Source organism: Aquila chrysaetos, chromosome 21 (assembly GCF_900496995.4).
Source record: "Aquila chrysaetos chrysaetos chromosome 21, bAquChr1.4, whole genome shotgun sequence".
NCBI lineage: Eukaryota > Metazoa > Chordata > Aves > Accipitriformes > Accipitridae > Aquila > Aquila chrysaetos.
Genome location: NC_044024.1, coordinates 8,627,848 through 8,644,943, shown reverse-complemented (window position 1 = coordinate 8,644,943; position 17,096 = coordinate 8,627,848). Strand labels below are relative to the sequence as shown.

At 50.0% G+C, this 17,096-nt stretch overlaps 1 protein-coding gene across 4 annotated transcripts in view; it reads right to left on the bottom strand.

Annotated features, from left to right (window-relative positions):
• ARHGEF6 (Rac/Cdc42 guanine nucleotide exchange factor 6) overlaps positions 1-17,096 on the bottom strand; it is a 41,092-nt gene that overhangs the window by 4,616 nt on the left and 19,380 nt on the right. For 3 of the 4 annotated variants that reach the window (XM_029997505.2, XM_029997507.2, XM_029997508.2), the window contains 13 exons: positions 16,752-16,846; positions 15,098-15,193; positions 14,103-14,225; positions 12,693-12,831; positions 10,669-10,728; positions 8,337-8,483; positions 7,359-7,445; positions 6,306-6,384; positions 5,399-5,532; positions 4,992-5,117; positions 2,074-2,094; positions 1,172-1,265; positions 103-192 (listed from right to left, as the gene is read on the bottom strand). In XM_029997505.2, coding sequence (XP_029853365.1) covers positions 103-192; positions 1,172-1,265; positions 2,074-2,094; positions 4,992-5,117; positions 5,399-5,532; positions 6,306-6,384; positions 7,359-7,445; positions 8,337-8,483; positions 10,669-10,728; positions 12,693-12,831; positions 14,103-14,225; positions 15,098-15,193; positions 16,752-16,846 — 1,291 coding nt within the window. The remainder of the gene's footprint in view (positions 1-102; positions 193-1,171; positions 1,266-2,073; positions 2,095-4,991; positions 5,118-5,398; positions 5,533-6,305; positions 6,385-7,358; positions 7,446-8,336; positions 8,484-10,668; positions 10,729-12,692; positions 12,832-14,102; positions 14,226-15,097; positions 15,194-16,751; positions 16,847-17,096) is intronic. The other variant, XM_029997506.2, reaches the window with a different exon arrangement.

Below are 17,096 nucleotides of genomic sequence, written 5' to 3'. Positions count from 1 at the left end.
CATGAGTCTCGTTGCTGTATGATGCAACCATCTGGTTTTTCCCAGAGGGGTTATCAGTGTTGCAGGCAGAGTATGAACTAAATAATCTGGTTGTGTGCCCACCTGAGCTGAGGGCTTGCTGGAAGCCTGCCCCGGTACAGTATGCCTCGATCACCTTCAGGATCTGAGCATCTTCTTCCAGCGCAGCAGTACCTGTAAAACATTGCAGACAATAGCTATCACAAAACCCAAAGTGCTCTGGCTTCATCTCTCCCAGCCTCTGCTCCCAAGTCCCTTAAGAGAAGAGTGTGCTGTTTCCTTGACTGACACTATCTCTGGGACTTTGCCTAATTTCTTTTTGAGGTCCTTTATATTTTCTAGCCTTTGCAATGTCCTGTGGCATTGAGCACCATGACTAAACGGTATGAAAACGCACTTTTAGCTGCTCATCTCAGCAAAACTCAGGGGGTGATGCCTGACTTTGGGTGCAGGCAGCACCACGAGATGGGTAGGCAGAGCAGCCCTGCTGGGAGGGATCTGGTACAGACACAGGAGAGCAGGACTTGGAAACGTGAAGTCTCAATTTCCAGCCTTAGCTCAGTGCTGTCTTCTTGAGGGAGACAACTGACCTTCAGTGGCAGCTCACTTCTGGGCGACCACGGCCTTTCGTGTAAATCCCCTGAGGAGCGTCCCAAGTGGACTTCAGGGAGCTGTCAGGACATCCCTCTTCGCAGGTTAACACCTCTGCAGGGATGGGGCCTTTTTTTGTTCCCTGATCCCCCACGGAAACTGTTCCAGGACCTGCTGGCACGGCCAGGTAAGGGTTTGTCCCAGCTCTCAAGCATATTTTGATGACCGTTGATGTGCAGTTCTACTGCAGCTTTTAACCACGTGGAATTAGTTCCTTGGCTTTGTACCCAGACCACGACCACACACAACCCATGACCTTGTGCTGGCAATCACGAGGAGGGTGGTAGCAGCTCTGGCAGTCATAACTGGGAGGGGATCTGTCAGAGACTGAGGACCGGTGCGCTTCCAGAAGCCTCCCGTGCTCGGCAGCACATAGGCTTGCTCGCAACGTAAGCATCCTGTCGCATCTTGCGCCGTAAAAAAGGCTGTTCTCAAAGTCCTGTGGAGATCACCAAATACACAGAAACCTCCCAAAAAAAAAAGAGAAAAATACAACACTTACTTTTCCGAATAACGAACTCTTCATCAGATGGTTTTCTCTCAGTTTTCCTTTTTGGAAGAAACTTCTTCATTGTTTTTGGACTTTTGCTGGAATCCTATAGAGAAACAGACTCCTGTGTTTAACCAGAACCAAAGGCAGCTCAAACAGCGGAGCAGCGCAGCTGAATGCAGCTATCCATGTTATGCACAACACTTTAGAGAACTACAAAGCAGACAGTGACAAAGTTGGGGAAAATGATGCTTTTTGCCTTCCCTATGTGCTAGTTGTGGCCCACTGCTCCCAGGAATTGCACCTGCAGGTCTGGGCCAGGACAAGCTCCTCTAGCAAATTCAACCCTCGGCTAAGATCCTTTAGCCAAAGAATTCAAACACATTCACAGCACTTTTAGTCTGCTTACCAACTCTGTGGTCTTTGTTAGAAAACCCTATAATGTTGTTTATTTCCTTGACTTGATTTGATTTCTAATATAAAACAGTCGGCAAATAACATTGCTTCTAAATGCACACAATTTGTTTGAGAGTATAAATCCCCCGTACACATAGACAGAGAACAGACAAATACACACAAAGTTAGTGTTTGCTATGACTCCACAGGTAAGAAACACAAGCTTTTATCTCCTTCACTGAGTTACAAGTCTTGCTGATTTGGAGAGAATTAGTGTATTAGTAGATTACATGCAATATGGATTTTAAGCAGGAATAGAGACATGCCAGGAAGTTTAAGTACCATAATACTAAATCCTTCTTGAGAGTTATCTCAAAACATATTTGCCAGTTGCTACTGACTCTCACAGTAACTTACTGATACAGCCAGGCAAAATTAGGGTCATGCAAGCACAAGAAGCGTGAACAGGAACAAGCATTCTTTGCCACGGTAAGCCAAAGAGATGTATCTACCCTTACCTTTAAGATATAAGACATCCTCTACAATGAATATGCAAAGAAAGAGAAGATGAGTGTGAGAGATTGATGATTTTATTGACCAAGTCCATTAAATCCACAATTCTAAACCACATTTAAATGTTAGTGTTGCGATTAATGTGGCACACCCTCCGTACTGGTTTTAGAGCACTATCAACATGCAAAGGAGCATGGTGTCATGCAAAACTGAAAAAATTACATGTGAAATGCATGGTAAGTGGGCATTAATACACTCTCAACACATCAAAATAGAGAACGTGCCTCCTCAGTTAGTAGTAGGTTTCTGTAGACGTTGGTTGTCTAAGAGAACAGCGCTTAAAAATGCAGCACCCCTCGGTGCCAGCCAACGCTGCAGGCGCCCCGTGCGCCCGGCTCCGTCTGAGCCCCGGGGAGCAGCTCGGGGTCTGGCCCCGTGTTCAACACGGGTCCTGGGGGCTTCAACCTGTCCCAGCCGGGATGATGGGACGCTCTACCCACCCGGGTGACAAGCCGCCAGGACTATGTCTTCTCAAAGGGGACCTGCCATCCTCACTGGAGACCCGATAGCGTCAGGCATCAGCGCAGCAGCATCCCCCTGCTCCGCTGGCAGGACGGCGAGCTCCCTGCACGCCCCGCGGAGGGTCCCATCCCTGGGATGCTCGGCACAGGGAGCCGCGTGGCTCTCCTGCAGGTCTGGCCAGCAAAGTCCTGAATCCCGATGTTATAAACCCTTCACCTAACGCAAAGCAGGCCACTTAAAACAAAAGAAGTAGAAGAAATAATCTGTAAATCTTTTTCACTTTGCTAACCTGAATCCGGACACACCGCTTTACTCACAGCACCTGCTCTGTCATTTCAAATGATTACTGGAAACAGAACAGGAAAAATGACCCAATTTCAATGGAAATAACAAGAGTGCTGTGCAGTACGCAAGCAGGTTCTGGGGTTTCCTGAGCACAGCTTGGTACGAGGAAATGCACAAGACTGCCATCCCATCCTACACTACTAGAAGCCAATTAAAGTAACACTGGATGTCTGAAAATCTCTAATCTTTTAATCAAACTCTCCCACTCCCTTCCCTGCAAACTACCTTTGAAATCTGTATTCCTTCATTACATCCTCGTTATAGGAAGGTGACATGCACCGAGCTGTTAGCATAGCTTATTTTCTGCCCTACTTTAAATTAAAAAAATAATACAATGAAATAGGAGTTCTGCTTAGTGACTGACCATCCCAGAGGGAGGGATGATGCAGATCTGCTTGGGCCAACAACTGAATTCATTTCATATTTGTCATCACAAGCTCGTGTCCACGAGTCCCTCCCCTGAGAGGGGAGCTGCCCCCCAGGCTCCGGCTGGACCGACTGGGTACCAGACTGCGCCTGCCTGCCCAGCTCTGCTCCAGCTCTGCTGGACCGGTTGGCCTTCGGGTTTCCACCAGTGTGGCCAACACAGCCCGTTCCTGCGCAAACCACATTTTCGGTCCTTTGACACCTTGCACGCTACCATCCAGCCTGCAGCAGCATCCCGCCCCTTGGGGCTCCCTGCCTGCTCGGCCTCTGCGGCAAAAACATCTCACCTGGTTTTGACACAGAGAGTTTAACTCCTGCTGTGTGCGGCAGGGGACAACTGAGAAACTGCAAAGGACCGTGGTATTAAAGACACCACTCAATCTGTGGTTTTGGCCTGCTTATAAATAAAAATCAGCCTTGCACTTTCACACAGAAAAATTTCACCTCTACTTCATGCCTCTTCCTATATTTTAATTCACCATGCAAGGAAGAAATGGTTTAGTCTACGTTAGGGATTTGGACCATGCAAAGATTAAGGGTCATTTCCAGTCTGCTTGGTTGGTTTTTGAACAATTTAATTCCCAAACTGAAACGCGTTGGTTTACAAATTTTAAGAAATAAATGTAACAGAATGCCGTGAGACTACCTAAAATCTCTACCTGCAGCAGCGGACTCACAGCCCCCCCAGCTACTGGGCTCTCCATCCCTGAGTGCTGGGGGGGGCTGGGAGGGTCGAAGCTCCCCTCCCCGTCCCCATCCCCACTGGGAACCCGGGCAGTGGCGCTCCCAGGGCTGCTGTACCAAGAAAGGCAGCTGACTCAGAACTGGAGTGCTCGTTCAGTAAGGGGAACATTACCCAAGTTACTGGTGAGTAATCCCAAAAGTTTAACGTGAGGTAGGGAAGAAGAGCACTGCAGTTGCAGCAGGGGGTGAGAATCGGAGCTGGGTCGTATTTTGGGTTTCCCCACGCCGCCTCCTACCTCCCGGGGCTGGGGTTTCTGCGGGGGAAGCGATCCCTCGGGCTGCTGCCTCCCAGCAGGGTATGGGTGTGTAAAACACTTGGGTGGGCGGCGAAGGAGGGTCGAGCCCCACGGCTACTGCAGCCACCAAAACACGAGAAATATCAACGGGCCTTTTTCCTCTCCCTCTTGGTGCAGCATTGCTGCTCGATCCTGCAGCTCCGGCTCGCTGAGCCACTGCTACGGCTGGAGCTGGAATACATCCCGGCAGGGAGCCCAGCTCCCACCCACGGCTCAGACCAAGGCAGGAGGAGGAGGAGGAGAGGAGGCAGCTTCACCACAGCACCACTGAAGGACAGCGCTCAATAGGACGTGCAAGGCTGCGGGACATGCCGCTGCAGGACCGGTGACATCCAGCAGCTGAGGGCGCTGGCTGCAGCAGCCGACAGCAAACATCAAGCCTGCAAACACGCGGGCTCACGCTTCACTTGCGGCACAAAGCCAGCCGCAGCGACAAGCATCCATCGCAGGACTGGGGCAAAACTTGGCGGAGTCATTCCTCTCAACAACCCCTAACCTTCTGTGCCCTCGCTATGGGGTAGGAAACCCACACACAAGCACTAGGGATTGCCATGAAATCAGGGTCCTCTGCAGGCACGAGGGATGGTTACCTCTTTGTAACTCAGCGCTGCCGACGGTCTGAGCGGAGGAGCAGGACGGAGGCAGCTCAAGCTCCAGGGCTTGAGGATTTTGGGGGGTTCTAGAGGCCCACGGATCTGTCCGGCTGAACTAAACGTCTGAGAAAATAGATGAGAAGCAAATGAAGACTGTTAGCCACCGAACATGTAGAGAAGCAGAGGGGGATGGACAAGAGTTCACTGTGAACTCCTCTGAGACATCTAGGCTACAACAAAAATAGGGCAGGATACATGTAAAATGGTACAAGCACGACACGGTTACAAACAAAACTGCAGGATGTGTCTTCCAGCTGTACGCATGAGCTCCATATCAAGGTGCATTGCTGAAACAGAGACATCAGCCAACGCTGGTTGCTCAGCCGAGGAGGCGAGACGCTTACCGAATGAGCGCTCCAGGACTGCGTTTTGGATACCGTGTTGCACGTCCCTTTGGTCAGCCTTTGCAAGTGGTCAAGCCATTCGTGCAAGTCCTGGCTGGTGCTGCAGGACACAGTGATCCGCTCCGTCATGTTCCCTGCAGCAGAGGGTTAGATAACCGTCTTTAGCAAGCAGTACAGACCCAGCAGGAAACACGGGGTGAGCTCAACTCGGCACGGCAGCAAGCGGCTCCTCAGTTTGCAAAGTCCAGTGGCTGCAAAAAGGCCAGGGCAAAGATGTGACTGCCCATCCTGCTCTGGGCACCCAGTGCCAGCCAGTGGGGGAGCTGCACAGAAAACCTCAGGGAACTGGCAAGACGAATGTCTGAGGAATTAGTTCATGTTAAAAGTAAGCAAATGCAACATTTCCATGATTAACAGAACGCTGACGCCAAATACCACCAGCATAAATAGCTGCACTGCAGCCAAGGCACTGAGCACGAAATGACTGTGTATAGCTACAAGTAATGAGATTAATCAAAGGGGAAAACTGGGAGGAACATTAGGAAAGCCACCTGATGACCATAGCCATTAATCTGTCAATAAACGAGGCGCTCACAGCTGCATGGGATGGATTCCGGACGCAGGCGGGGCACGCACAGCACAGAGCAGTGCTACTGGGGCGGGAGATTTGTCCCATACGAAACACTATCGCCTCCAACAGCAGCCCAGCGCCAGAGACAGAGCTCAAGGGCATTGGGAGGAGGTCGCCTCAACCGGGAGGGAGATGGTCAGGAACTCAGACAATGCACAGTAAAAGAGCAAAAAGAAGAGCGTGGTGCAGTGGTTAGGGGGAGGAGGAGGACCAGTACCTCCAGTGGCAGCTGCTGGTTGGACTGGGAGGATGGCCCCAGGCAGGGGCCCCACTGACCTGCGATTTCAAACATGTGCTCGTTCCCTTCAGCATCTTCCAGCTTTGTCAGCGTCATTCCTGTCAAAGGCAGCTTTCCCTAGGAGAATTGAGGAGGAGTCAGTGTCTGCATCTGCTTCCCAGCGGGGGTTGTTGTGCTTGTTTCTGCTGATTCCTTTCTCTTTAGGAATCGCCATTAAAAACTAATTTGTGAAGGCTTCAGACTGCAGGAAGAGTCTCCTTTAATGTATGGATCTAGACTTCCCTGCACAACAAGGTCAAACCCCCCTGAGAAGAGGCTCCCATGACAACTGAGTCATGCTGGCTCATCTGCCACCCTTTCCCTTCACTAGGTGCAACCCCTTTTTACAACCAAGTCAGGAGGATCAACTTCCCCTGGTTTTTCTGAAAGCCTTCCCTGTCCCTCTGTTTTGCATGCTGAACTGCCTGCTCACCTTGCTCCCGCTGGTCGGTGAGGTCAAAACCCCAGCCAAATCCTTCCCAAATCTTTCCCATCTCCCTTGCTTATGACAAATGACACGTCAACACAAGAGCATCCTTTTCCTGGAGGCAACTGGAGAAAAGCCAAGCTCCCAACAGCCTGATTGCAGCCATTCAAATGGTAAAACACAAAAAATGCAGAGTTTTGGGGTGCCTCATGGAGCGGAAATTTTGGGCTCTTTACAGTGGGCTTTATAGTAGTGAAATATTTTCCAGAGACAGCACAACACTGAGAGCCATGTGGGGCAAAACCCTACAGCTGGTCAGGACACCTTACACACACACACACACACACAACATTCCTGAGAACAGCATGTAGGACAACATGCTGCGAGGGTTTTTTTTTTCTAATTTCACAGCATTCACACTTACCAAATGCTGTTTAACCAGTTGGCAGCACAAAGGCACTAAGCGGCCTGGCATAAATGGTAAAACCAAGCCCTGGTTCCCAGCCTGGGGCATTTGCATCACAACAGAGAGGTTTAAGGAAGCAGAGGATTTGAATTTGACAAGAGCTATCTGATTTCCTTTTTCACACCTAACGCCTTGCAACTTGAAATTAAGCATGCTTACCTGATAGATGAACCCACTCATCCGTGGGCTTGCAGACAGCATCAGCAAAACGTTTGAAAACAACAAGAAATACCGCTCTTCTTTCTCCTGCAGGGATAAGAATTTAGGTTAATCCAGTTTGCAATGCATCACAAGCACTTTCCTCCAGCAAACTGAACCTGTTGCAGCTGGAATCACAGCTTGCGAGAGATCACCCCCAAACCAATTATTTTGGCTTTTTTTCTTTACAGCATCTCATTTCAGTACTAGTTTTTCCTGCATATGTTTTTGTCTGCATCCTGCTAATCCTCTTCCAATCATTTCAGAGTGCCTCAGAAGACCAAGACCTTATGTCCCCCAGCATCTCACATCCCAAACAAGACTCTGGGACTAGACTCTATAGAGCTTTGTTTTACAGGTCTTCCCTTCCCAGGGAAAAGTTGCTACAGCAAGCAAGCAATTCACTGATAACAGGCACTTTCCCACACCAAACATGCAGTACGCATGGCTTTAACACCACTGGTGAAGGTCTGTGGCAAGCACTGGTGTGATGCTTTAGGACCAGTAGCACAAGAATCCCTCCAGTTATTTCCAAAGCGCAGTCAGCTCTGGAGTGGGACGTCACAGCAGCTACGGCGCTGTGCACAAAACATGGCAAAATGGTTATGCTAATGCACACTTTCAAGTCACTCTCATTTCTCAGAGTAAGTCACAGGGGGAAAGAGGGAAATTAACGTGCTACACGACACTGAGATACTACTTCTGCTTGAAAAGTGTGTCACCAAAGGCCTGAAGCTAAGCCCCCAGGGTGCCTGACTCCAAAGACATGCACAGTTCCATTGCACAGCTCTTCTCCAGGTAAAATTATTTATCAGCATTATTTGTCACCACTTTGCTGGCCTGGAGTGAGAGTAGCTGCCGCGTAGTATCACTGATCCCATGGGCAAGGAGGGATGTGGACACAATGTCTTTAGCCAGGAGAAGGATCATCACACTCACCTCACTTCCCCCACACTGTACCATAACTTGGGACATGTAGATGATGTTTCCCATCGTTTTGATGTCCTCTCCTTCCCAGCGCTGGATGGATTCGGAAAGGATCTGCAGTTCAAGTTGTTTCCTCTTCCTCAGCTCCTGGCATTGCGACTGGGAATCACAGTAGGGCGCTTCATTAGCCGAAGGGCAGGAGCAAACCCAGACCATGCCAATGAAGATGGTTTCACCAGCAATGCTCTCACAGCTACATGGGCTCAGGGTTGGTCATGTCAAGGGATCCGGAAAGCCTGCTTTGGCTCTATTACACAAAGTTTGTTAAAAAAATCATACCCTAGCGATTTATGAAGTAGTGAATACATTAAAATGTCAAAGAAATTGCGAACTGCACTGAGCAAACTTTTCTTTCCAAACCAGTCCTACCTCTGAGAGTACAGGGTCACATTTTCCAAACCAAGGCAGCCGCAGAGTTAAATGTCTCTAATTTTGCTGCTGCTTAGAGAGATTTTGCCCATTTTGCCCAAACAGCAAAGAAAGTTATACTTGCAGCAATGCAAAGCCCCCATGAATCAGATGGGTGGATATTTTCTAACCAAAATTTGCAAACCCAAAAGCAGGACTTGGCGTAATATTTCAGCAGTGCTGTAGCGTAGCACAAAAAGAAGCTTTTGAAGGTGCTGTAACTGAAAAGACTGCAACGATGCTCAGCAGCTGGGGACTGGTAGAGCTCCACGGATCGGCCAGTCCTTCAGCAGCTTTCTGCAAGAGAGGACAATGCTGACTGAACAAAGACAGCCCTGCAAATCTGAGCAAAACTTGCTTTAAGTGACCCCTCTGCCAACAGGGAAAATAGCTGCAAAGCCAAACCCAGGCTCAGTTTTCACCAGCTGCTTGGTTTTTTTCCAAACTCCTATTTCTGACAGAGATTTTCCTCCTTTCTAGCTCAAACCCTTTGACTACCCAGATCTTCAGAGAGAGGCTGCATTGGATCTGGTTTGAAAACACTCAATTTTGAACCAAACTGTGGGGGCTTCCTTTGGTTTTGCAACTGCCGTGTGCTTCGATGGCTCCCTGGGTGTCCAAATTCAACGTTCCCAGGATGCAAATCCCTGTAAAATCCACAGCAATCCATCGCAGTCTGTGCAGAGGTGCCACTGCAAATCACGGTGGCTCTGCGGTCCCTGCCCTGCCATCGCTCAGGAGCCTCCCTGGTCCTACCACGGGACCACGCATCCGTCACAAGGGGCATCTCTGCCCATCTAACCTCAATCCGCACTGAACCTCTTTAGTGGTATCATAATTACATTACATTACTCAGCACCCAAGTACATATTTCAAGTAAAACCGTCCATCACTTGCACGCATTCCTAAAGATTAATGACACCTTGTAATTTAACTGAATTATTACCCTCTTATCTACTAGAATAAATGGAAAGGGAGCCGAGTTTCTAAGTAAATGTAACATGATCGCCCTTTCCTGTTTTCTATGAACTTTCTCCTCCCCATCTTTTATCTGCACTGCTAAGCACCGAAAACTTGCATCTGCTGTGCTAAGGAAGGAAGTTGGACCACATCTGGAGTGGTTATAGTGAAAGGTATTCAGTGGCTACAAAGCGAGAGAGACTATAGCTTTTTTAATAACTGAAAAAACCTTTGCCGGGTAAAACCTTTGTGCATGTGGATGGCTTTTCCCCCTTTTTTTCATCTCAGTGCAGTAGGACTTTGAGGGGTGTATGTAACACAGCTCACAGAAATAGGTTTGTTATCTCTGACTCATCCCTTCGCTGCCACTTGCTCTGCTCCCTGCCGATGGCCACGGCACCCGGAGCCACAAATTACCTGCAATATTGTCAAAGCCTCCCGATGCCCGCGGAGCAAACCTCAACAAAACCTGGAGCCGCTCAATGGGCTCAGAGGGGACCTTCCTGCTGGCAGCAGCAGTTGAGTCAGACACCCCTGTTAACCTTTCACAGCTCATCTCAATGAGCAAGGGGCGGTCTAGTTTCAGGTGGCAAATGATTAGGGTATGGAGGCAAAAGGAGATGAAAGGGACCCCGCTGACACCGCTACCCACACGTGGCTTTCTGCAGCGGAGGAGAAAGTCACAGATGCTCTGTCTCTGCTGCTGGGACCACAGTGCCAGCATGCAATTGCTGAAACATGCAGCCAGAGGGGCAGCTCTAGGCTCGAAACTTGAAATTAAGATTTTTTATAACCCATCTTTTCCATTCAAAAAGACCTTTTTTTTTCTAATGAGGAGACAAATGTCAGGCTTGACTCATTCTTCATGAAATGCAGCCCTGAAATGGAGCGCTCTATTTTAAGAATTGCCACCTACCACAAGGGACTTGAAGGATGTGACGGCTTTCAGAACCTCTTCGTGATCTGCATGCGCCTCCTAGTGAAGGGAGAGAAAAATCCCTCAGCCACCAGCACCAGCACCAGCACCAGCACCAGCACCAGCAGCCGCCCTGGGCAGAACCCACTGCCCCAGCGCACCCAGGGCTGCAGAGCTCGCAGGGTGCTGGGGGATGCGGGGCCGAGGGTGCAGACCGCATCGGCTGCCGGAGGGGGCCAAAATCCCCCAGGTACCTTCCTCACCACCCAGCTCAACGTGACATGGTTTAAAGCAGCTACGCAATTCCTTGATACCAGTTTAATGAGTGTAAAGCAGCCAGAGCAAGAGCAGATACGATTTTACTCAGAACAAACTCGGCTTGCAAAGAAAATCAGTCAAAACAGGCAGAGGTGCAGGGTGAATTTCTGGTTTCACCTTCAGGAAGGAAACTTCCATGGGCATGCAAGGCATTCCAGCCATTGCCCCATCAACAGTGCCATTTCTATGGGCATCTATGGGAGCTTCACCTCTGGGTTTAAGGGGGGGCACGTCTGAGCGGAGAGCTCTTGGCCAGGTAGGGGAAAGCAGTATTCTGCCCTTTATCTTTGACGTAGCTGCATGCCAGTACTCCCCTAGCACCTTCTCCTGTATCTAGGGCCCTACATCATAAGCTTCTCACCATCCAGTCCTCATGCCAAGCAAATCATAAGGTGTCTAGGTTGTGACTGAGCTGTCCCTGCGGCTGTCAGAGGCTGCCTGGGATTGCTCACCTCTGAAGCCGGGATAAGGGCTGCCCTGAACATACCTGCCCCATCTCCAGCTGCACAGCAGTGCAGGGAATGCTATGGTTGGTATACATCCACACTGCCTACACCTATATTGCATACATCCATACTCCTCCCACGGCATCACAGCTTAAACCTCAACCCCACTGATTCATGCAACAAAACTCCCACACTCAGCTTAGAAACTAAGAGAAATAGGTGATGTGTGTGTCCCTGAATACACTGCCGATCCCCGCAGAGCATCCTGCAAAGAGCACGCTCTCTCTGTACCGGCGTGGTGGCTGCAGCCAAGCTCAGCTCAGTCCCTGCAGCTCAGCTAAGCCAGGTGAAAGCGGGACAGGTCAGGTCCGTAGTGTGCCTACAGTGCCAGCTCTTATGCTCTCTCCCACGCAGAAAAAACCCTGGCTCAAGCACAGAGGTTTTAATCCTCTGGCTGGGATGTGGATTCGAATGATCATGGCTAAGTGTGCTGAGTAATTAACTAGTAATTAATACTGGAAGAGGGAAAAAGCAAGCCCAGTTAAAAATAGACTGCTACTTCTGTTTTCTTCACCTCCTTGCATCCCCCGAGGTTTGCAGCCCTGCAGCTGGAGTGCACCAGCAGGCGAGCAGCAGAGCTCCAGCAGCAGAGATCTCTACAGTTCCCGGGGGGGGGAGAAATGTCCTAAAGCAGATCTGCCACTCGCCGAGGAAGTCTCTGTCCCCCTTCGCTGCTCTCCCTGCTCCCAGGCACTCGCTCCTCCACCCCCGTGTCTGCGCCAGCTGCCAGATCTCTGTCTGCCTGTGCCTCTGCCTCCACCCTGGAGCAAAAGCCTCGGGCGACGGGTGGGGATGTGCCTGCGAGCTGCAGGAGCGAGTGGCCAGGCATAGGAATCTCATAAAATGATAGTAAAAACACTGATTTATTACCTGCTGTGCCAATAAATACCAGCTGTAGCCTGACCCTGAACTCTGCTTTTACTTGGGCTGGAAACGGCCCCTCTTTGAGGAAGGGCTGGGATGAAGAGCAGGCGATGCCTTCCCACAACATCCCCCACACTCCTCCACCACTTTCCCGCTTTTAATCTGACAGGTAGGTAACGTCCCGTGGAGGTGGGACACCTCCTTGGAGGGCCGGTAAGTACTTTTAGCGATGTGGTGCTCAAATACCAACGGGCAGAGGTGCCTCTTGCTGCTCGGGGAGCAGCTCTTGCAGCATCAAGGGGCACAGCCTGCCCGGCAGCCCCACATCCCACCTACCTCCATGTGCCGCTCCAACTCCTGCAGCAGTGTCACGTATTTATCCAGCCTCAGGAAGGGTTTGCTGAGGCTCGTGGTTAGGATGAGAATGCCTGGGTTGGCCGCACCCTGGCTCTCCATGAACTTCTCCAGCTCATCACTATAAATAGAGAGAACAACAAGAAGGAGGGCTCACCACCACCGAGGGCTGTGTTTCGCTGCCTCCCACGCTCTCCTGATGGCCGGAGCTCTGCTCCGAGCTGTGCCTTTTTAAAGGCAGCCCAGCCTCCCCTCCGAGCACCTCCTGCCGCAAACCCAGCAGGGCAGGCGTGGAGCTGCAAGCTTCCAGCCAAGCAAGACCCTGCTCCCCAGGGACGCAGGGGAGGATGCTGTGTTGGTGTGCACAGCTTCTGGGGTACATCGGTGCTGGCAGCTGGTCCCCCGGCACGGGGCCAGGCGTCTGGTGGACAGCGTGCGCTGCAGGATGCCACAGAAACGTGCTGGGACCCTGCTGGGAGCCGTGACGCAGGTGCCAGTGCGTACATCGCTCTGGAAAACATGGCTTGTGTGTGTCAGCACATTTGCCAAAGCTGATTCTTTGATTGATTTAAGAAAAGGGGTCAGACTGAGGAACTACATGAATGAGTCATTTGCAGTAGCCAAGCTTTTCGTCAGGCTGAGTTACGGCTGGATTTCAGCAGGTAAGTAAATATATTGTGAGTTCCCATTACAGAATGGGAAGACTTTAACAGTACGGTCAGGGTCCTGGCTTTCCCATCACTGCACAGAGGACAGCTAAACTGCATTAGGGATGTCATCGTTGCAGCCTTTTGGCTTGGCATGCTCTTTAGCATGACATTCCACAAATTCAAGTGTCTACTCAAGTGGGACATGTTGAAGGAAGATGTTATTACTGCGATCTACCAACGACCCTGCAAATCAACCATTTGGTTGAACAGCAGCTCAACTATTAAACTGGGTAACTCTGGGTGACTTGATGACCACCCTCCTTTTGCAACAATGTGCCCCACACCGTAGTGCCACAGGGGGACATACTCCCATCTGCAAGTGTGTGAGCACTTCAGCAGTGGGTTTGAAACAGCATCTGGGTCCCTTAGCGAGTAACAATCACAGGAAATGTTACTGAAAGGGCTGAAGTTGTCTCTGTTTTACCCAAGGTAAGAGAGTCCTGTGAGACAGGACCTGTGAAACTAGCTATGAACACAAGCAGCATGAGTTTTGTCCATGCTGGAGCTCCAAGGCTATGTTGAAGAGTCCAAAGCCCCAGCAGTTTCCCCAGCAGGATCCCACATTATCCCCTTGCCCTATTGTCAAAATACAGGTCAAAATCCGTGCAAGGCCAAGTATTAATAATAACAGTAACTTTCTAAAGGAGGGATTTCAGTCTGAATCTCCTCCTTCATCACTCACCTGTGTTGCGTGAGGACGTTGACTGCAGATGGGTGGTTAGCACAGTACGTCAGGTACAGGGAGCGGAACTGGGGCATCAGGTTCATGAAACAGCCTCCCACACGCTGCTGGTTCTCAGGGAGCCTACAGATGCCAACACACCAGCCACAACGTTAAGCCTCTTGATCTGCACCCTGCAGCTACGGCACTCTCAGGTATCTGCCCAGGAACCACCCGCTGCACGGGGACATTTCCAGGTCACCACGTAACTGCAGCACTGAGCGATATACCCATGCCTGCCACTTGGGGAGGAGGAAGAAGGACGTCCTCAGATGTGTCTGGGTTTCTGTGGTGCAGACAGTGAGTATCACAACCCGTTATTAGCCTGGGACAAGGTGTGACCTACCCTGTCCTGTCCCACAGCGGAGCTGCAGCTGGGATGCTGTAGCCCACTGCAGCTGATGAAGATGTGCTGGAAAGAACTGGCTGCAATGCAGGAGTGGTTCTACTGTCTGTGCTACTCATGAACATGAGAGGAGATGGAGAGAAAAAGGGAAGCCACAGCCCGAATGTATTTCCAATATTCAGTCTTTTCCCCATCTCTTTTCAGCCCTTCCAAAGGAGAGGCCGGGCTAAGGCTGAACATGTCTGCCAGCCTGCCCGTGGGAAATTATCACCTCTAATAATTTGCTCTTTGCTCTCTGGCAATCCCCACCTTCATGCCTGCCAGATCTCTCACCCTGCATGTGTCTGCTGCTTTGGTCCAGGTACGCTTTCATATCAGCTCTAGTGACACTCTCATTCAGCAGATGCCTTAACAGTAGAAATGCCGGAGCTTCTTCTACCTTCCCTCCTGCCAAAGCACTACCTGCTGCCTTTCTTCAATCCTGTTATTTTCTTCTATATTTAACAACTCTAAGACAGCAGCCAGGATGAACATTAATGAAAGTGTCTTTCCATTGTTTTTAGCTGCAGTTTAATAGCTTAACAACCTCAATGCTGTGGCACAAGCTTACTTTGCAACTTCTTCCAAGGCTTGGTTCAGTGTTTGCTGAAATGCAGAGATTTCTTCCACATTTCCCAGCAATGATGCGATGTCCACAGCGCTGAGCCTAAAAGAGTCAAATCGCCAATTAGCATCAAAGAGACGTTGCTCTCAGGAGCACCCCCATGGTCTTTGTAAGCGGTCTTTCCAAAAAGACCCAAGAATTTGTCTTTCCCCAGATACATCATCGGACATGGGAAAACACAAAATCCATGACTTGTGAGCTACAGACCACAGCCTCCCAGAGAAGATGTCTGCTGTCAAGGATTATCTTAATTGGATTTTAATCACTTAATCACATTAATCTTCTCAGATGTTTAGCTGTCTAATAGACACGGACAGATGGGATTTCAGCCGGGGGTGGGGAGGGAGGTGTGTGCACAGACACAGAGACAGCTTTGTCTTCAGGGATTTATGCTGTGGGTTTCCCTACGTGAGGAGGGTCCTACAAAGAGGGCCCTCAGGTAGATGTTCCTTTATTCCTTAAGTGAGGTTGGATTTTTCCTAGCCAAAGCTAACATGTCTGCTTCTGTCATCCTCAGAGCCATCCTCAGAGTCACTCGTACCACCCTCATTTAAGCCATTTCCCACCTACAAGGCTGAGAGCATGAGAAATTTTCACAGCTGAATATATCCACATGAAGATTTGGGGAAGGGAAGGGAGATTTAAATACAAAGGCCTTAAGACACCACTGTCCTATCTCTCTGGACTGGTCAATGTCTAAATATCTGCCCTCCGCCCGTGATGCCCCAGGGCTGCCCAGTCCTCCCGCAGCGTGCTCAGCTGGAGGGACCCCGGCCCCAAAGGCAGCTGCATGGACAGAGTCACCGAGATGGCACCGTTTGGAAAAGACGACTATAAAGCTGAAGCAATAAGCAGGAGGTGAAGTTAACTGCGCTGGGTCTTTCATGCAGGGTGAAACTATCGATAGAAATCTGCAGATAGGCACCACTGCGCTGCCTGTCACTGCCTGGGTAAGGACAGGACGGTGTGTGCTGCCTCTGCACCAGCATGGATGGAAAATGCATCGGCTTATTTCTGCAGGTAAGCCCTGACAAAGTCCCCCAGTTGCCCTGGCATTGCTCAGGCTGTAAGGTACGGCAGCATGCTCTTCCCGAGCACGGAGGTACTTAATGCCGATGGCTGTGCAGAAGGGGAGACAGGGGAGTCACTTCTCGCTCAGCAGCAGTTTGGATTTAGCGAGAGGCAATCTAACAGCAAAGAATACGTGTCATCACGCACAAAATGAGGAGATGATTAGGAGATGCCACTTGGGGCTGAGAAGTCACAAGGCAAATTACAAGGGGAGAAGCCATGCAAGGCATACCGCCAGGAAACACGCATGCTGGGACAGCCACACACGAGCTTGCAGATGGGTTGTAACAGCCAGCCCTCTACCAGATGGAAATGCCCATCTCTAACACAGCCCAATGCCTGCACGATCACTGAGGAATAGGAAAGAGCAGAAACCTGTACAACGTGCGCTTTTATTCTGGTTCACAGAGAAGCTGTGAGGCTTTACAAGAAGAGCAGTAACAGTCCCTAAACATTCAAAAGCAGGGAAGTAATGAACTATGGTCGATTTTACAGGGTTCTCTCCACCTCAGATGCCCTTATATCTTACTTATCGTAAGACTGGAGGGGTCTTAAGTAAGTTCCCAGAAGTGACTGTAGTTCCTTCGCATAATCTCGTTCTGTTTCCAGAATATTTTGCAACACCTAGGGTGAGAGACAGAGCACTGAGTAGATCTTTGTACTAGCAACTAGTCAAAGGAACATGAGATCAGCTTCCAAGTGTGGAAAAGCATGAAAGTGTATTTTAAGTCCATAAATTACATTTGTTAATGCAGAACCCAGAACACTCAGGAAAGCCCTGGGGGGTCCAAATTTGGGATTTTACTTTGCAAACTGGGGGAGGCCTGGAAAGCAGGCGTTAAGGGCTGCTCCTTCTTCTCTGGCAAAGCATGAA